General features: G+C 41.0%; 1 protein-coding gene across 1 annotated transcript in view; it reads right to left on the bottom strand.

The window, feature by feature from the left end:
- Positions 1-20,435, bottom strand: part of LOC307120278 (T-lymphocyte surface antigen Ly-9-like) — a 32,088-nt gene extending 11,653 nt beyond the window's left edge. Inside the window, exons 1-4 of the mRNA XM_079807235.1 lie at positions 19,865-20,435; positions 19,404-19,751; positions 18,189-18,470; positions 6,865-7,188 (exon numbers count right to left, since the gene is read on the bottom strand). Of these exons, the coding sequence (XP_079663361.1) occupies positions 6,865-7,188; positions 18,189-18,470; positions 19,404-19,751; positions 19,865-19,913 (1,003 nt within the window). The 5' untranslated portion in view covers positions 19,914-20,435. The remainder of the gene's footprint in view (positions 1-6,864; positions 7,189-18,188; positions 18,471-19,403; positions 19,752-19,864) is intronic.
- Positions 20,436-21,426: the final 991 nt, after the last annotated feature.

The raw sequence follows: 21,426 nt of genomic DNA, 5'->3' as shown, positions 1-21,426 counted from the left end.
CGCGTGTAACACGCGTATCGTGCAAGACGCTCAATTTGCGTCATTCGTGCGAATGAGGCGGATTCGCGTCCTTTGCGCCGTGCGAAACGCGCCTTCCGCGCCGCGGGACCTCCAGACGCGCGTCAACGCGCCTTTCCATTGACTTAACATTGAAATCACTCGCGTCAGACACTCTATTCGCGTTTGGTGTGAACGCAGCATTAAACACAACATATACCAGGCCAATAAAATGCAGTCACAGGTATTTATTGCGAAAACCGACCAAAAACAGTATAAAAGTATTAACTCATGTTGCATTCCAAGTCTTCTGAAGTCATACGATATCTTCATGTAAAGAACAGAGTTGATATTAATGTTATAATCGCTGAATGTACGCAGTCATATCTCAATCAAAAGATACACCCGACTCTTGAGCATGACGCGCAATTGGTCACAAGACACACAAGAGCCAATGACATTTTACAATCAAAGCTGATGTAACGTTTCTTCAGGCGGCTATTTTTGAATGTGTGCATGATCTTCGGCGGATGGAGACGCTGATCCCTTTTGGGGATTTTCTTCACACAAATCAATCGTTTGGCCCCGAACACTTGGAATATTTGTACTACTTTTTGAATAAATTGTGGTATCCTGTGTTTTATATCATATGGGTAGGTTTAGGGATGGAATTGGGTTACATGTTCAAATGTGTCTAAATAGCGTAAATAAAAAATAAAATAAATGTAAATAAAAGTAATATTATGCTGGTTGATTAAATTGAGAATCACACTCCAACATGTCACAATGGCAAAATTATAATCCAATATATAATTTCATCATGAAATCAATGGAGTACCCTGCACGTCAAAAAAAAAGTGTGTTTAGTCTGTATGCTAATAAACCTTGATGTGAATCAACCAATGAAAATCTTGGTCGACTGAAGTCCTGAAATTTTCGACTAAAAATCGACTAAAAACGACATTAGGAAAAAAAAATTTAAATGAATTAGCTGCGCACTGTGCGCAGTGTTTGGTACCCTTGTTGTCTGACTAAATGAATTATAAAGAAACATAAAAAACTAGTAGGCTATTTGCAGTATATTAAATGGTTTTTGACCTGATTATTTTGCACTGAAATGAGTCTGACACACGAGTCTGTCGGCTCTGACAGCGTTGCATCACGTGCACCTGCGCAATATCATAGCCTATGATTTCCGAAAATATAGTACTATGTTGTCAACTACTGATATCATCACAAGAACTTTTGAGGATTAAGCAACATAATTTAGACAATTGTTTTTGTCGTATGTATTATAATAACTGACAGACACTATCATTTCAGCCGCTCTGTGCAGCTCGAACATAGGATCAGCTCTATAATAACTTCATAAAGCGACGAGAATAGTTTTTGTGCGCAAAAAAAAACCTAAATAACGACATATAGTGATGACCGATTTCCAAATAATGCATCATGAAGCTTCGAAGTGTTATGAATCAGCGAGTCGATTCATGATTCGGATCGCGTGTCAAACCGCCAAACTGCTGAAATACGTGACTTTGGCGATTCAAACCGCTGAATCGACTCACTGATTCATAACTCTTCGAAGCTTCATGATGCCTTGTTTTGAAATCGGTCATCATGATATAAGTCGTTATTTAGGGTTTTTTTGCGCACAAAAACTATTCTCGTCACTTTATAAAGTTATTGTAGAACCACTGTAGTGAGATGGACTTTGTAACGACGTCTTTAGTACCTTTTATGGGTCTTGAGAGTGTAAAGTGCATTGAGCCAATGGAGGCCTTTCTGAGCGATCGGATTTCAACTAAAATATCTTCATTTGTGTTCCGAAGATGAACGGAGGTCTTACGGGTGTCGAACGACATGAGGGTAAGTAATTAATGACAGAATTTTCATTTTTGGGTGAACTAACCCTTTAAACACAAAAGGCACGTCCACTTTAATAAAAAAGGAATATTTATTAAACAAGCCAGATTAAGAGCAGAAAAAACACTCTCACAATTAAATAAATAATATACAGCAAAGTAGCCTATATACTTCAATCTGTCTCTCTTCTCCAGTGGGTTGGGCTAATCCAAAAGAAGTTAAAACAAGGGGGGTGTTCTCAGAGCCGGATTAAATAAATGGACTACACTAGGCAGGCTGCATTTTTTGGGCCCCCCTCCATCGATGTTATTTATGAATTGAAATCTGAAACTAACCAAAGTTACTAATAAAAGTGAATTCACATTTTACATAGCCTAGTCTTTGGTTACAAATTGTTATATATTAAACAGTCCATCAGACTATTTTTTGATATTCATTATTTATACGTCATTACATGGCTCTATTAAATGCTATTAAATTATCCTCATCCATTGGGGGTGTCATTGTTAAGGCAGTAGTACCAGTAAATAACCAATAGGTATCAGTAAACTATGTAAACAGAGCAAATAAGTTTATCTTATTTGCGCTGTTTACATTTAATCAACACATTTAATTAAGATTTTCTGCAAAATGCAATAGCTTACAACATTTATAAATGTTGTAATTAAGAACAAGAAGGCAAACATGACCCCTTCACATTCATCAAGACCATTTAGAAACTGTCTAACAATAAATAATAATAAATATAAGGATGGAGGATTTAAACTATGGAAAACTAAAGGTATTCAGACTATTAAAGACTTGTATATGGATGGTATACTTCTTACATTTCAAGAATTGTGATAAACACCAGATTCCCTCAAAACATTTAAAAAAAAAATATTCACAGCTTAAAAGTTTTATGTCTTCCAGGTCTACAGATATTATGTACATTCCCAAACTGTTATTAATTAAGGAAATAATTGAAAAAAGAGGTGAAAAGGGCCAATTGTCAAAATATTATAATTTAATAATGTCTAACTATAAAGAGTCTGCTGTAGACAAATTAAACGCATGGAGGAAAGCCATTCAAGAATAAATAGAGGAATTTGAATGGACTGAAGCATGTTTAAAGGCGCAAAAACAAATCATAAACACGCGGCTTAAATTATTACAGTATAAATGGTTGACAAGGGTTTATATAACACCTGAAAACTCAATCATATGTCTAGCAATATTCCTGATATATGTACAAAATGCCAAAATTATAAAGGAACTCTAATTCACTGTCTATGGGAATGTTCTGATATACAGAAGTTCTGGAAGGATGTCATAAACTGTTTGTCAGAACGGTTTAATCTTAAAATACCACATTGTGCCAAACTTTGTGTACTGGGAATATATCCTACAGGTTTCTCACAAACAAAGAAACACACTAGACTATTGGACTTTGGATTGTTACATGCCAGAAGAGCCATTGCTGAACTGGAAGAGCATGGAAGCACCTTCTATAAAACAATGGATAAAATAACTTTCAGAGTGCATTGGACTGGAAAGGCTGACTTATATCTCCAAGAGTAAAATAAAGGACTTTGTACAATTATGGGAGCCATACATGATTATTATATCATATGTAAAGTAGGGCCATGCCATTATTCTTTTATTGATTTATTTCTTTTTTTACATTTGTTTTTATCTTTTATTATCATTTTGAATTAGATTTTCTTGTAACGTATGCTGCTTTCACGTGCTCTCGGAATTATCGTAAATACGAGTTTCCTAGGTAAACATTGCACATGAACGCCCTCACATTTTGAATCTTGAATGCAATGCGCTCGTAATCACGACTTCATAAGTCGGAATCATCAAATTTCCGATAGCACCTGAAGGCAGCATTAATGCTGCGTTCCGCACGAAACGCGCCTTCTGCGCCGCAGGACCTCCAGACGCGCGTAAACGCGCCTTTCCATTGACTTAACATTGAAATCACTCGCGCCAGACGCTCTATTCGCGTTTGGTGTGAACGCAGCATACAACTTGACACGGAAATGTTGTTTTACTTATTTTCCGCCGCATCTTCCACCGCGTCTTCGGGCCGTGTCTCCGGGCATGGCTCGGCATTTGGCTCTGCTGACTCGAGCAGGTTCACAGCTGCCCGACAGAAACTTCTATAAAGCCCCCCGCTGTCTCTTCTTTTGTTCCTCTTCATTTTTTTCTTTTTACGTTTTGCCGCACCGAAAGCATCTTGAATGTTAGCCTACTCAAAACACCTGCCTGCTAGCTTTGTTGTCCCGCTCTGACCTGATTATAATAAATACAGTCATGGGCTGGCGTTAATGTGACGTAATGTAACAGTCTATGGTTAAGATAAACATCGTCACTATTTTTAGTTAATTAATAAATATTGAAATAAATTGTAGATAGGACATTTGTACATTTTAATTATTTTTTTTTGTCCCTCTGTCTGGGCCCCATCCCGCCAATCGGGCCCTAGGCACGTGCCTAGTTTGCCTTTGCGTTAATCCGGCTCTGGGTGTTCTGAAGACAGACGGTTACCTGTGAAACAGGGTTGCTCTGAAAACACCCCCATTAGCAATTAGTGCTTTCCACCTGACAGGGCCGTGCAGAGAGATCGTCAGGGGCAGGGGCTCAAATGTAAAAAAGGGGCAATATGTAAATATATATATATATATGTAAATATATATATATATAATATATAATAATATTTATACATAACATATATATATATATATATATATATATATATATATATATATATATATATATATATATATATATATATGTTTATATATCCTTATGCTCATCAAGCCTACATTTATTTAATCAAAAATACAGAAAAAAAACAGTAGCCTAATATTGTGAAATATTATTACATTGTGTTCTTTTTAACTTTTTATTAATCAAAGAATCTTGAAAAGAGTATCACAGTTTCCACCATTGACATTAAATCCTCATATTAGAATGATTTCTGAATGATCATGTGACACTGAAGAGTGGAGTAATGATGCTGATTTTGACCATTATTTTAATATATTTCGCAATATTGCAGTTTTTTATCAAATAAATGCAGGCTTGATGAACATAAGAGACTTATTTCATAATGCTGCATAATATTAAAAAATTGTATAATAAAGTCCTTTCACGTAACCATTTCGCCAGTCTACACTTCACATAGCCTAATAGGCCTGTAGGTGCCGGTGGCACTTGGGTTTTGTTAACTTTGATAGTTTCATGAAATAGTAAATTATGTATCAATATAGGCTACATAAATACAAGTGAAATTAACACTACTTACCATTAATGCGACTTTTGATGCTGTGGTTTTGTGCAGGGATTTGTTTGTTGTCTGTTAAAATCCATTTTGTCAGTGATGCAATTTATAAAATGAGCCAAACCGCAGGAAATTGTTCCACAAACGTTAGTTTGTCTGTCCATGTAATTTTCAACCGATTTATGAATAAGAACAGAAAATTACCGCTTCTCGTCGCCCAATGGAATTTGAACTTGCTTTGCCAGATCACGATTGGTTGGTGTAAAGCCTATACATGAAAAACGGGCATTGGTGAATTGTGTAATACTTTAAAATATATAGCTAATATATAGCTTTGTAATTAAATCAACACATTAGCTCTGATTATGGATGAAAAAAAAAAATTGGTTTACTTTTTTCCCGTAAGGCCACACACTCTCTGAAAGGACCATATTTGGCTCGAGAGCCGTTTCCGAACAGTGGAAAATCAGCTGTCAATCAAAACGCACGCGACCCATAGCAACGCGTTACGGCAACGCCTCAACAGAAATTGTCCGACTTTTGAGCCGTCCGTTACTATTGTATGCATTTTCATGTTATAATAATCACATTTATTTAGTTTTATTGACCACGATATTATCATTGATATTTGTCTGAGAGGGGCACTTTTGATTCATTTTGAAAAAGGGCAGGGGCTCGAGCACCCAAAGCCCCCCCCTCTGCACGTGCCTGCCACCTGATGACATCAGCTTTGCTTTGTCATGTACCTATAAATGAAGGTCAGAAACAGCTCCAAGTGGGCAGGGCAAATCAAAGTAGGAGGGACTAAAGCTCCAACACACCTCCAGAGGCCTCTGATTGGTTCATTCATCCCAGTGATAGAAGACAGCAAATAGTTACAGCAACTTGGGGTGCGTTCCCACTTGTAGTTTGGTTTGCTTGGTTCGCTTGGTCCGGACCAAAAAAACCTAACATTAAGTCCTGGTCCGATTAGCATTCAGATTGGCATTTTTATCACCGAACCAAAAGATACCAAACCTAAAGGCATAGGGATAAGTTCACAATCTAATTGGTAAGCTTTTATGACGTATTGCCTATTTTGAGACGAAATTCATATATATAATCTGTTCAATGGTCTCGGTCCACTTGTTTGGTGCACACCAGGGTTCAGAAGGCAGATATCACACTTATTCAAATGAGCCGCACTAACAGAGTGTCAGTGTTAGGGTGTGCAGTTTCAAAGAGGCTAGCAATAGCAAGCTAGCTTTGAAAGTATAAGATCCCGCCCTCCCTTCAGAGCGTCTCCAAAACCACACCTCCTCCAAAACACATGAACCCGAGACAGCCAGTGCAGAGTCTGCAAAGCGTCACCAGAGACGGCGTTAATGGAGGGCGGAACCAAAGACTTCAGATAAACAAAGACAGTGCACTCGTATTACTATGAATGGGAGAAGTTACAATGCGCAGAATTGTGGAATAAGCCCCGCCTTCTAAAGTAAAAGAGCCAATCACTCAGTTTGCAAATATATAAAGCTTTTGTGTGGAGATGGTTCATCATATTTGCATCTGGCCATTGCTTGAATGACATATTCATTTGGATTGAGCTTTATGAGTTCTGAAATATTATGACAGGTGTGACAGGGACTAATTATTCAAAACACTACAAAAGTTAGCGGCTTGTCTCATGGTCAGTATCAAAAATATGCCAAATCTATAATATATAATAGAGTGAGCTGTAGTTCTCTACTCACCAGTGACAGTAACAGTGAATCTGTGTTTAGTCTCTGATCTGCTGGTGCTGATCTCAACTTCATAAACTCCACTGTGTTCAGCTCTGATGTTTGTGATGGTCAGAGATCCAGTCTTCTTGTCCAGCTTAAGTCTGTCTCTGAATCTCCCATCAAGATTATCAGGGAACATATTGGTCACTCCATTGGTTTTAGCTATAAGAGGTCCGTTAGTTCCAAACCTCCACATTATCTCATCATCTGTCTGTAGTTCAGTAACACCAGACTGTAGAGTGACAGATTCTCCCTCCATCACTGACACGGACTTCAGTTCATCACCAAACACACCTGAAGAACAAACAGACACAGTTTCTCAATCACACATACTAAAGTTACATTTTGCTTCTTTTGGGTTAGGGTTATGGTTTGGAGTAGTTTTGAGAAGGTAGAAAGATAGAAATGAATAAAGATGGAAACAGTTATCTGAATTCACACATCTTGTACATTGCACATTTGATAATTTAGTCAGTGTTCGGAGTTACACAAGTAAATACAACAGTGGGAGTCCAGACGGGCTACCAATACATGTCATCATAAATAGTGAAATAACATTTCTTTCTTGAAGTGCGTTGTTAACTCTCTTGACTTGATATTTGAAGGAAAAATACAATCACAGAAGTTTTGATCATGCTGTCTGCAACGTTGGCGTGCGTGTATATCCACAGATCGGGCGGGCCAAGTAATAAAAAATAACATTCATATTAATTGCGGGTGGATGAGAGATAAATCATTGTATTTGTTTTGATAAAGACATTTTGCGAGTCCTCGCTGTGGGACGAATCATTCCGGTTGCCGTTTCTCTACACTCTTTCAAAACATTGCCTCACGTTTACTCATGGGGAAGCCGAAGCTCATTTAATATGCAAAGCTTATCCAATCATAGCAGTGGGCATTCACTTCCAAGTCTTCAGCGCGGCACGCCCTTCAAAACTGAGCGTTCCAGGAGAGAGCCTCAAAACCAGGGTCGAAAATAGCCTATTACGTATTCATTATGATGTTTCTGAATGTAAAAACCATGCAAACGTCATAAGTTGACCTCAGACAACAAAAAAATAAAAAAGTCAGTTCATGACCCCTTTAAAACAATGTAAAAACATACATTGTCATAACTCTCTCATCATATCATTTTACAGTGTATAATTAAAACATAGCAGAGGGAAAATGTGCAAACCAAAAAAACAAATTCAGAAACTGTAACTGGCAAAGAAATATAAAATGGATGCAAATTAAATAAAATACACCCAACATACACCATATAGTCACTTTAGAGAAAAGCGTCTGAAAACCCTGTCGTCTTCCTCCTTATTCTACGAACTTTGTAATAGGGCTGTGCAATTAATTGAATTTCGATTTTGGCTCCCAACGATCACCAAAATAGTACAATCGAGAAAAAACTATTATTTTGCCATGTTCAGTTTTGCAAGAACACTCTTATTTTGTCTTGCGTTCTGAATGAAACGCGCACGCGCACATCCGCCCCTCCCGAAGCCACAAACTCTCTCAGGTCGTGAGTCTCGTGACTCGTGTGCATATCATCCGCTGGAATTTAAAAACTCGGCGCGAGTAAAGCTGGCAGAAGGAGGGCAGTTACAGCAGCGTTTGGTGAGCAAAAAAGGCAAAACCAATTCCGTTGTCTGGGAACAGTTTGGCTTCGAGGAATCAGACGACGAGCAGAAACATGCTACGTGCAAGATTTGCTACATGGTAGTGGCTGCAACGCAAGTGTAGCAACAATGAGTTTTGGGGAATAATTAACTCAAATGGTCTAAATATTCATGAGTCTATGAATATTATTTGCTTGTTGTACAGACAAAATTGACGTATAACGGAACCTTTAATCATTTAAAAGTAACCTTTATCCAAATTGATTTCTTCATCAATTATCAATCTTACAAACCTTAAGAAACATTGATCTGTTTGATCAGGACAAATAATATCTCTTATGTTTGTACCATTTGTATCACTGAAGGAGTAATACAAGAAAATCAAGCTTAAATGGGTAGCTTAGATCTTACGCTTCAGTGACTTCGAGATTTGTGAGCAAAACAATACGGATTCAATGTAATGCAATTATTGGGTTTTAATAAAACAACTACAGTTTACAAAGCTACGATTCATACGGGGAAATATGCATATATATGTAGGAGAAAAACAGTATGGTACAAACAAGGAAACATGAAACTTAACGAATAATAAAAAGGGAAGAAGAATTAACGAGAGAGAGAGAGAGAGAGAGAGAGAGAGAGAGACAGACAGAGAGAGAGAGACAGACAGAGAGAGAGAGACAGCTTCAGTCTTTTCGTAAGAGCCCACAAGAAATTCATATAAATTCATAATTCCGACAACCTTTTTCAAGCAGTTTGATTGTGAAATAGAATACTTGCATTACTACGGCTTCTCGTGTAAGTGTCTGAGTTCGAATCGTCGGGGAAGTTCGCTAAGGATTTGTGAGTCCCAGGTGAGTTTCTTTGAAGTTTAGGAAAGTCGCTCCAGAAGTCTGCCGGTTTCTCTCTCCGTGGAGGCCTTCTCTCAGGGTTGGGAAGACCAGGGCTGGTCTTCCCTTCCATGGCGAAATGCCAAGAGGTCCGTTCCTTGTGGTGGCGAGAATGCAAAGAGCTGATGGTCGGTTCCAGTTTTTATAGAGGGGAAGGCCGACGCCTTCAACGCTCTTGCGGCTACATGATGTGGTTTGGATCTAATCAGCGTAACACACAGGCCCTTTGTTTAAGCATGATTTGATTAGACAAGTCACGAGGGCTGTGAGGTGTTCAGACTTTGGTCTATCCTGCCACATGACTGATTGAATCATTACTGTTACAGTCCCCCTTTTTGTCAGATGATGACCTATGGTCATTATCGGACAACCCCCATCACAATGGTCGGATGGCAGGTGAATCGGGACGGCTGGATAGCAGGTGTTCGTTGTGGCTGAGGAGCCAGCTCGATGAGGTTCGCATCTGCTTCTGGCGTGTTACCCTCCCTCCAGGGTTTCCATCGGAGACCTCCAGACACAGCTGTCGTAAGTTTGGCTGAAGCGGGTTCTCATCTCGTTGAACTTCCTGTACAGGAGAAAGGCTATGCCTAGGGTTAGGGTATTGCTGATGATCATGGAGATACATAGCGCAGTGTCAGAGGCTTGCATATCCGCAATGTCGTTGTTGGACATCTGCGGAGTTAGCGATAGCGGCTGCGAGGCGGGCATTGTAGCCGGGGCCGGTCGCTTGCTGCGGGTTAGCACTGCAACTTTGGGGCTGGATGTGGGGTTTGGGGGTACCCACATGTCGCCGTGTAGTGCGCCCGACTTGGCGAGGGCGTCGGTTTGGTCATTTAAGTCTTTGTCGAGACCTGGTAGCTTCGAGTGTGCTTTTACCTTCTTCCAGTACACTGTCAGGTCATGTGTTCTTGTGATGTTGTCACATTCCTGGAACAGGTGTTGGTGTTTGACTGGCTTGTTGTTAGCGGTCTTGAAACCATTCTGTTTCCAGCTTGGAAGGTGGCACACGAAACTGAGTCTGGCATAGTTAGAGTCTGAGCGGATGAGCAGTTCTCTGATGTCATGTGCTGATGCAATCTGTAGGGCTATGAGAATAGCTGCTATCTCTGCATATTGCGATGACTGAGGACCCAACTTGAAGTGTTGTGGTGGGCACGGCTGATCATTCACCCACAGCACTCCTGCATCTGCCTTGAGGATGCCGTCGTGGTTGTAGGAGCACCCCTCGACGTAGGCCGTGGGCATGCCCTGGCACACATTCGGTTCAAAGTGTCTTTGACAGGTCAGTTGTTGTTGGGGTTCTTGTGCATCCGACCAGACAAAAGGGCAGTCTTTCTTCAGCAGGGCTGTTAGAGGTCTGGCCATGTCTGAGTAGTTTTCAATTAACTGTCGGGAGTAATTGCGCACCCCTAGAAAACTGCGCAGCTCAGAGGTGTTAGTAGGAGGCTTGATGTTTTGAATGGCATGAATACAGTTTGACTGAGGTTCAATGCCTTGGGATCCGATTAGCAGGCCCACGTAGTTGACCTTGGCCCGGCACCACTGTCCTTTGTGAAGGGCGATCTTGGCACCGGCTGCGGATAGTTGGTTCAAAACATAGTCTCTTTCTTTCAGGTGGTCGGCCACCGTTGTGCTCTTCATGAGAACGTCGTCTACATAGATCAGGTTGGTCTTGAGAGGTGTAGCAGGTTCATCAGTCTCACCGACAGGCTGGTGGGAGACTGTGTATACTGCGAGGTGACTGTCCTCAGTCAGCTCCGTTCGGCACACCTGGTCTTTGGTCATCGGCATGACAGACGTGATGGCAATGAATTTGAAGGGTGCAGTGAACAGCGTGTTATCTGTACTCCCTTCGGGTATCAGTGCAGGTGGAATGGGCCCAATGATGGGTAGTTCAAGTTCAAAATCATGAAAGTCATGGCTCACTAGCCATCCCAGCCGGTAGGCCTTGGGAATGTTGATGTCAGTTGCTGTGCAGTTGTTGAAGAGGATGTAGACTACACGAGATGACACTTCAGTGAGGGGTGTGGCTTCAAGTGTGAGTCCGAGTTCCACACATTCAGGTGAGGGTTTGAAGAAACCCTGCGTGTGATTTAAGGTTTGGCCACATTGCATGTTGAGCCGAACAGCGACCCCTTTGGTGTATGCTGGTATCACCGTTCCCTGTTCCGGGATGGTCTGTCCTGACATGAGGTTGCCATGACTGATGGAAACAGGTGGCTGTAAAGTCAGTGGGGTTTCAAGTCGACCTTGCCTGAGGTCCACAGCAGCAATTAGTCCCTGGTCTGATTCTGGATCAGAGTGTTCGTGAATTAAAACTCGTCGTAGCTGCCAGTAGTCTGCTTTGACAGTCTCTGGTTGACGGTCTAGAAAGCTGCGTACGTCCCGGTTAGAAGTGATTCTGAGTAGGAACAATCTGTCCCAAGTGTTCGCGTTAGCGACAGTCTGCAGGTGAAAGTCTATGTCTTGCAAGTAGGCGTCAACGTCGTTTCCTCCTGCAGGGTCTGGGCTGAACGTAGGGATATTTCTGGCCAGCTTGTCAAGGTCTTTATGAGCTACGTGGCTGCTGGCCCTGACTTCCTGGAAGTGCTTCCCTTTCTCCGCTGCTGGCGGGGTTTCGTGGAGGCTAGCAGGTGACAGTCTTAGCAGTGGGTTGTCACCCCCCTTTCTAACTCTTGGTTCTTGGCTAAAAGGTGCGGACCATCTGGTCGGGGGAAACTTTGTGTGGTGCGTTCCCCCTTCCCGGTCACTTTGCAGTTTATATGAATGTTTCAGTTCTCTGTGAACAAGGTCAAGTTCATCTTTGAGCTCATGTCTTTGCTGGACCAGCTCATTGATCTCGGCTCGGGCAGCCTGCAAGTGGTTTTCGGAGGCTTTGGCTTTAGCATCTCTGTCTTTGAGTGCAGTGTTGGCTCTCTCTAGGAGAGCTTCGCCTCGCCGGAGCTGTTCGTTGAGTTCTTCCCTGGTGTCTTTCTCTGACTGCTCTCTGCGGTCTGTGTCCAGACGCAGATCTTTCAGGGCCTTTTGAAGTATTTTTACTTCTTTCTCTCGTTCTGTGTCCGTTTCACCCTTTTTCTTGGTCTCTAGAAGTAGCTGGTCTAGATGACGCTGGGTGAGGTCCTGGTTTCTCCGGGCCTCCTCGGCTTGGAGCTTTAATGTTGCCGCTTCCTGTTCCAGGTCGGTGTGGCTCTTTTCTCTTAGCCGTGCCTGGGCGACAAGGTTGTGGGCGAGGCTCCCGAGGATCTTGGCCAGTTCTTTGTGAGAGTAACTCTGCGTCGGGTCGTGTGCCGTCAGCTTGTCTAGCTCTGTGTCCAGTTCCTCCTGGCTCAGCTGTTGCAGTTCACTGGCGTCCTCAGACAGAACGGTGCTCGTCATCGCTTCCAGCCATACCGCTAGGCGATCCCAAGGGACAGCGGGACTGGATGAACGGGGCATACTGGTTCACTGTGGGCGAGAGAAACACAGCACACACACACAGAGGCCAATGCAAGTTTGTTCTAAGGTTAACGAGCTCTTGTACGGACTATGCCGTCGACAAGAATTTTGGCTAACTGATGTAAACAGTTTGACAGTTAGGCAATTAGGCGGGCCAATTTTTGGGTCGGCCTGAAATAGAGACTTTGACAGGTGGTAGCCCTGTGGGTCACCTGGTGACGCCGGCTGCTTGGTTGTCACTCTATTACTTAGCTTTCCTTGGGGTCTCTTGATGAACTGAGAGAAACAAGATTACAACAGTCCAGACAGTGAAGGTAGGAAAGAAACAAACACAAAAATGAATTGGTCTGCAATAAAAAGGAAAATAAGCGCGAACGCTGGGAGTGTTAGAGAAACACTAAAGGGGCTAAGCCTGCTACCTTTCGTGAGAGTTTCTGGGGCCTACAGCATGTGTGGCTATCGGGTTAGGAAACCTAGGAAGAGGGTGCGGCTTAGAGAGGAAAGGTGGGCCAAACGTTTAGGCTATACTCGGGGGAGTATCTAATATTCGGCTTATAATGTGGGTTTTATCACATTTAGTTTATCCGGGGCGAGTTGAGGTCGCTCAGGTGGAAAACCAGCGGCACAGTTAGCCTTCCGGGCGTTCCCAAACACCCAACTGCCGTGTCCTCGGTCCTTTGTTACTCTGTATCGCATTACGCCCACTCAAACAGTTTAGACTTTAAACACAACCTGACAGCACCCCCCCGTCAACCGCCAGCCAGCACAGCAAAGTTGGCACGTTCCCTAGAACCCTCTTTTTCAAGAGTGGCTCCCTATTAAGCCATGGTTTAGATACAGGTGCCAGACATTGCCTTGTGTGTGTCAGCTGAACTGGTTGACTGGCTTTGGAGTGTCAAATTGCTGATGTCGCCACTGCGGGCCGCAACGGCGGACAGAGGTAAAAGAAACCGAGATTCACACACAGCCGATGCCGGTCACGTCGGTTGGACAACCTTGCTCGTGGAGACCACGTTGAGACGATTCTCAATTCACCACCGATGCTTGTGAGCCCTACAATAAATACACAAAGAGGGTAAACAGGTGAAATCAAAAGTGAATTAAGACTCGCTTGTTTACCGGATCAAGTGATTTATGGTTGCAGGTGAAAAGGAAGTGGGAAAAGAGAGAGAGAGAGCTGTAAGCTGACTTAGCAGGGTATGGCCACACGGTGGCGTCCTTCCTTCCAAGTGGACTGTCAGTAACTTTAAGAACCTAATTTCAATTTAAGCTAGAGGAAATTCATTTTTCCTTTTAAACTCAAATTCAAATAAGTGTGTTTAATCAGCGAGAACGGAGACCTGGTTGCTGCCTAATGCTAGTAAAATTGCATAAATGAAAACCTTTCTATAAGTAATCAATAAACAATTCACATGCTCTTCTTAGGAAGGAAATTAAGTTTGTTAAAACAAAATTTATAGCGGAGAGTAGAACTATCCGAAAATGCCCATGAGATGGCGCAGTCGAGTCCACCCAGACTAGAGTTAGTTAGGAGGAACGCTCACCAGATGGCGCTGTTGCGCCCGCTCGGGATAAAGTTTTGGTGAAGTGTAATTCGAGAGCTGTTAGGTCGCGCCCTCTGGTGTCTAGCACGCAGAGTTGCACCTGCTCATGAGACTTGAAGACCAAAAATCAAATAATGGCCGCACACAGGATTAACACAAATCACAATTACTTTTTTAGACCACGTCGGATCTTTCCGTGCTATATTGGCACAAACAAATTGGCAGGATTCATTCGCTGCACAATAAAATGTGGATACAGGAATAAACATCTGCTTACGTCACATTTAAAAGAACTCCAATAGACATTTATCAAACTGGCTGACGGTCAGTCAGCATTTATGAGTCAAATGTTTTAGGTCTCCGATTTGGGTAGCTAATCCAATGTTAAACCAGGAGTTATCGTTTATCTTAACGATTTAATATTATATTAGGCCTATTATTGAAAAGAGGAAACTCGCTCTAATTCAATCTTCCGCTTGAAAGAAGATTTCTTCGTTCAAGTCAAGCGGGATAAAACAATATTACGCATGTACGGACTGTACAGAGATTTCTTTATCTCTGCAGGACATCTAATATTGCTAAATTAGCATCTGTTAATATGCTTAAGCTGAGCTCGGCATTGTGCCTAGTCAGTAAGTGAGTTCGCTTTGAGCGATTTGTCTCACAGTTCGAACAAACGAACGAAAACGCGTGTGCATAATATTAATACCCAAAAATACACATGAATATGAATATTAATATTGCTCACAAAAACAAAGTTTGAAACTGCCACAATAATTCTCCACCACTGTAGCAACAATGAGTTTTGGGGAATAATTAACTCAAATGGTCTAAATATTCATGAGTCTATGAATATTATTTGCTTGTTGTACAGACAAAATTGACGTATAACGGAACCTTTAATCATTTAAAAGTAACCTTTATCCAAATTGATTTCTTCATCAATTATCAATCTTACAAACCTTAAGAAACATTGATCTGTTTGATCAGGACAAATAATATCTCTTATGTTTGTACCATTTGTATCACTGAAGGAGTAATACAAGAAAATCAAGCTTAAATGGGTAGCTTAGATCTTACGCTTCAGTGACTTCGAGATTTGTGAGCAAAACAATACGGATTCAATGTAATGCAATTATTGGGTTTTAATAAAACAACTACAGTTTACAAAGCTACGATTCATACGGGGAAATATGCATATATATGTAGGAGAAAAACAGTATGGTACAAACAAGGAAACATGAAACTTAACGAATAATAAAAAGGGAAGAAGAATTAACGAGAGAGAGAGAGAGAGAGAGAGAGACAGACAGAGAGAGAGAGACAGACAGAGAGAGAGAGACAGCTTCAGTCTTTTCGTAAGAGCCCACAAGAAATTCATATAAATTCATAATTCCGACAACCTTTTTCAAGCAGTTTGATTGTGAAATAGAATACTTGCATTACTACGGCTTCTCGTGTAAGTGTCTGAGTTCGAATCGTCGGGGAAGTTCGCTAAGGATTTGTGAGTCCCAGGTGAGTTTCTTTGAAGTTTAGGAAAGTCGCTCCAGAAGTCTGCCGGTTTCTCTCTCCGTGGAGGCCTTCTCTCAGGGTTGGGAAGACCAGGGCTGGTCTTCCCTTCCATGGCGAAATGCCAAGAGGTCCGTTCCTTGTGGTGGCGAGAATGCAAAGAGCTGATGGTCGGTTCCAGTTTTTATAGAGGGGAAGGCCGACGCCTTCAACGCTCTTGCGGCTACATGATGTGGTTTGGATCTAATCAGCGTAACACACAGGCCCTTTGTTTAAGCATGATTTGATTAGACAAGTCACGAGGGCTGTGAGGTGTTCAGACTTTGGTCTATCCTGCCACATGACTGATTGAATCATTACTGTTACACAAGGGAACATCACGAATTTGTTTAACCACTTGAAAATTAAACACAGAGTGACCTATGACAATCTAATAAAGAAACAAAAACTGACGAGAGCAGGAGTGCCGTGTAAACGTCCTTTTTTTCCTTCATATTTTTCAAATAATTCTCTCTTTGTAAACTTTGTTCAATGCATGCGAGTGCTGCCGTATGTTTGAATATGACCAGTCATTTTCGCCGTTATCACCCGGGTTTAGTGCCAGAAGACGCGAATGAGAAGTTGCGCGCACTGTGAGAAAATGTGTCTCTGTGCACTCATCCGAGAGCGCGCACATGTCTCACAGCGCGCCAATATTGAGTTCACTTTCAAGTCTTGAACGGACAAACTCACACAAAAGGTATGTCAACGTCCATCTTGATGAGTATCCTAGCAGACATAGTCTGTATATGCCTTAAGTAAACTTTATACAGTCGAGAAAGACGACGCATATCCGAGCATGAGGTCTTAAAGGGGCAGTAGCCTTTACTGCTGTCTGTTTAGTCAAACAACAAAAGACAAGGACATCACTCACTGCTCTTGATTGAATAGCTTTTGTAAGTTTAATAGGATTAATCTTTAATTTATGCATCAAATATGCAATGTTATTTTACATTTGATACATTCTGTACCTGAAAACTAATGTTAGACGTACCTGAAAAACCTGAAAAGCATATCTAGCCGAACCATATTGTTGATCTTATTTATTTGTGGTTATTATTTTTACTTGAATACTTTTATACTTTGATTTGAATATATGTTATATTATTTATTTTAATAGTTCAAAAAGTACAACAAATGTTACAATTTCAATTGAATTGTTGAAAGGTGTCTTTTTAATAAATGCAACACATTCCCAAAGTCATGTGAAATAATCGTGTTACATAATCGTGATTTCAATTTTGACCAAAATAATCGTGATTATGATTTTTTCCATAATCGAGCAGCCCTACTTTGTAACGTGGAACCCTCTCGAATACTTTTACTACGTTTTTTTTACCATCACAGCCGTCGAGATGAACGAATCGTCAAAGTGTTGATTATAGCATTATTTTTAGATCTTTTCCCATCACATGAAAAGCTGCAGTGATGAGCATTGAGTACACAGACAGTCTGTTGATCGCGTGAATGCAGTGATCTCGTCATTACACCGCGTTTTCTCTCACAAAATGCTTTCACACAACTAACAGCAAATACGACATCGACATGAACACAGTAAGAGCTTTGTGCAGCATAACAGCGTCATTCATTATAACGGCAGTTTGGACAAGTGTGCAGATACACTCGTGACGTGTGATTGACAGCTCCGTACATTATCTAGAGAGTGTTCTTTGATCGCTAATCTAGCGTCTAATCACAATTTATATAACAGATTTGTTTCATGCTCCTAACAGAACTGATGTGAAGTTGATCGTTTAGTCCCTGGCTTGATTCACTGATGCATTACGCTCAGGGCATCAAGATGGCCAGCGGCGGGACTGACAGTATTAAATGATTTAGAAAGAAAGTCTGAGTGAACTTGAATGATTAGCTACACATCAGAAATCACTGATCACAGATCAGGCATTAATGAACACTGTTACTCACTGTTTGTGGCGGTGCTGTCGAATCCATATGGTTTGTAAAGCCTGTGCTGACGTCGCGACTAAAATAAACTGAATCCATTTTCTCCAAATTCTCTGGGCGGGCAAAGCAGAGGAAGGGGAGGTGACCGTTCCCCGTATGACGGCATACAGGGAAGATTCCAGATCAGCTCGTCTGAGCTCTCATTTTCTCAAAGGCAGAGCAGGACACCCAGAACTCGGTTTACAACTATCAACATTTCTAGCCACTTGGGGACCATAGACAGGCTAGGGGAACTTAGATCCAGCAGCATCAGCAGAGATCAGCTCAGTGAATAAACACATATATCAGCCGTGCTGTCTTACCTGCACATGTGTGACAGTGTTGAGTGATGTTGGGATGTCTGGTCTGGTGGCTGAAGGGATCGTTGAGCACACAGCTGTAGGTGTTTTTATCCTGATATTCCACCTCCAGAGGTAGAGAGAGACTGATGCTGAGATCAGACACACTGATGCTGGACACTAAACTGCTTCCTTTGTACCAGGAGAGAGTCACATGACTCACATCCACCACTGAACACACCAGTGAACATGATGATGAAGAACATTGTGAAGAATTTCTGCTGATGACAGGAACAGGCAGATGAGCTGGAAAAAAAATGAATAGATCAGAAAGTGTTTATCAGTCAGTGAGTATCTCGTATAACAATGATCTTCATCCCTCTAAATCTATAAAAGATTATTGTTTGCACATATGGACAAATATCAGAGAGGAAAATGATGCTAAATTGAAATGATTTTTCATTTTAATAATCAAATATTCAAAATGCTATGATGGGCAATTGCATATGTTGTGTGAAAAGCAGTAGTGTTTGTTTTGCTAATGCTTCTCAAAATAAATCTTGGGTTAAACTGGAGACAAAAGGACAAAATGAAATGCATAATTTGGTCAGATGAAGATATCAGAACAACTCTCCAAAATACATAAGAATAACGAACCCTTGATTCTTGTTCACAATGCTACAGTAATATAACAACAGCTACAAAGAAAGCCACAATTAGTCCAGGATCTGTTGTCTGTCCATCCTGACGGATGACCGATATGAGCCGAATCCTGGAACACAGACAGCTGCACGCTGACCAATGAGAGGACGGTTCACTCGCACGTGACTCGTCTGAACACATTTAGGTCCATAGTGTTGCCTTGTGAAAGCGAACAGAACCAAGCAGAAATATTGTAGGAGATGCCTCAGTGTGCAGATATATAAGCTTTTGTGTGGAGATGGTTCATCATATTTGCATCTGACCATTGCTTGCATGACATATTCATTTGGATTGAGCTTTATGAGTTCTGAAATATTATGACAGGTGTGACAGGGACTATTTATGTATCATGACATTACAAAAGTTGGAGGCTTTTCTTATGGTCAGTTTTATATGGATTCATATTTTAAAAGGAATTACAGTATCATAGAGAAATGTTAAACAAATGTTTTTTTTTAAATCAATTATTTAATAATTATGACAATAAATATGCTAAGTCTAATATAGTAATATATAATACAGTGATTCTGTACTCACCATAGACAGTAACAGCGAATCTGTGTGTGGTCGGGCTGCTGCTTATTCTGCTGATGTCGACTTCATAAACCCCAGAGTCTGTGTTTCTGGTGTTTGTGATGGTCAGAGATCCTGTCTGACGGTCCACCTTCAGTCTGTCTCTGAATCTCCCATTAAGAGCATCATCAAGTATAAAGATCTTACTGAACCTGCTGCTGATTTTAGCTATGGGCGACCCATCAGTTCCAAACTTCCACGTTATCTTATTAATGTCCTGTATTTCAGTAACATGAGTGTCTAGAGAGACTGAATCTCCCTCCATCACTGTCACTGACACTGACTTCACTGCGTCTGTATCACCAAACACACCTGAAGAACAAACAGAAACAGTTTCTCAGTCAATAATGTTAATGATGGAACTGAAGTTCATTAGAGCTCCACACAAATAACATGCAACAGTAAAAAACATGTCTATAACTTACCAACCAGACGGCAACAGCACAAACAGCAAAAAACAAAGATGTGAAGCATTTTCTTCAGCAGTTCAGAAATAGTTTCACTCGTCTGAAAACCTTTGAGTGTCTGCAGTAAAGAAGTGAAGAGAAGAGGATGTGGACTATTCACTAACTTCCTCCAGACTGTAGTGATGTCAGTTGTTGTGCCGAAATTCGACTGCCTGCCCGAATCAGTTTGTCCTCCGCGTGCGCGCGCATGACGTCATTTGTTGACATCGGTGCAGCCAATTAATTTAATATTTTTTTGTCTTTTTTTAAATTGTATTTATTGTATGTAGTTATTGCGTCCTTGTGCTGATAAACATTGTTTGTTAAACGTCTTGAGAACATACTGAATTGTTTTGCATTTTTTTTTAAATCCAATAAAAAAATAAAAAAAATAAATAAATAAAGTTCCGCACTGTTTGCTATTGGTCCGTGTACGTTTTGATCATTTCATTTCCTGTTTGGAATCGGCTTGTTATTCGTTTTTTAGTTTTTTTAAAAAAACGAAAAATTAGATTTTGGCTCGATATTTCATTTTTCGTTTGTGGTTTACAAAACGGTTTATGGGTTCGATATTTCATTTGCACACGAGGGCGGCACTGAAACGCCCCTTTCATCTGATTGGTCAAATCGCTCCGCCTTCAGTACAAGCTTTTCTGTCTGTCAGGCAGAATAAGAGCCAGTGCGAGTGCGGCACTGACAAATGTACTTTAATAAAATAATGTCACTACTCACCGTCAACTACGCACAATATTTGAAGCAGAAATATGTTGCGACTCGCAAGCAACCCCATTAATGTGAGCCACAGTATATGACAGATTATTTTAGCATGATGATGTAGCCTATTTCCCATTGATAAATACAGTGCAAATATTTCCGTCTGTTTGGATAAAAAGTGGAAATAAAAATCAGTTGAACTGCACCATGATAATATGTCCGTAACCGTTACCACACTCGTTTTTTATTTATTTAAAGGCAGGTAGGCGTGTGTGACACGTGTTTATAGTTTTGAAAATTGAATAGAAATAAAGTTTAGGCCTATATTTATGAATGTAAGCATGTGTAGTCTACTCCGCTCACATGAGAAGAAAGAGACCGAAAAGAGAGCAGCTAGAATCAGTAAACATACATTAATACTGAAAAATATTTATATAGCCTAGCCTATATTTATATAACTATAGGTTTTTTCTTTTACATACTGAATTGGTCGAATTTTTTCTTTTTCTTTTTCTTTATTATGTTGGTTTAAGAAAGCGAGCATATATTTAAAGATGATTATTATTATGAGAAATTGACTCCGCCTAGAACTTTAATGCTTCACCAAACTCAGCTCAGACCTTCCGACTCGCTTATATTTTTTTCTAAATGGGCAGACTTACTTTCCCCAAAAATCCCATTGATTTGCGTTATCTGGGCACTGAGGACCGTAATACTTAATGCTGTCCACTAGAGGGGGCGACAGGATAATAAGGCTGCGTCTCAGTCAGCTCTCCTGGTCAGTAGTCAGGGCACTGATCAGGGAATCAGTCAGCCCATTGACTTCT

Source organism: Gobio gobio, assembly GCF_949357685.1.
Source record: "Gobio gobio genome assembly, chromosome: 24".
NCBI classification, from domain to species: domain Eukaryota; kingdom Metazoa; phylum Chordata; class Actinopteri; order Cypriniformes; family Gobionidae; genus Gobio; species Gobio gobio.
This window is presented reverse-complemented; position numbering and strand designations above follow the sequence as displayed.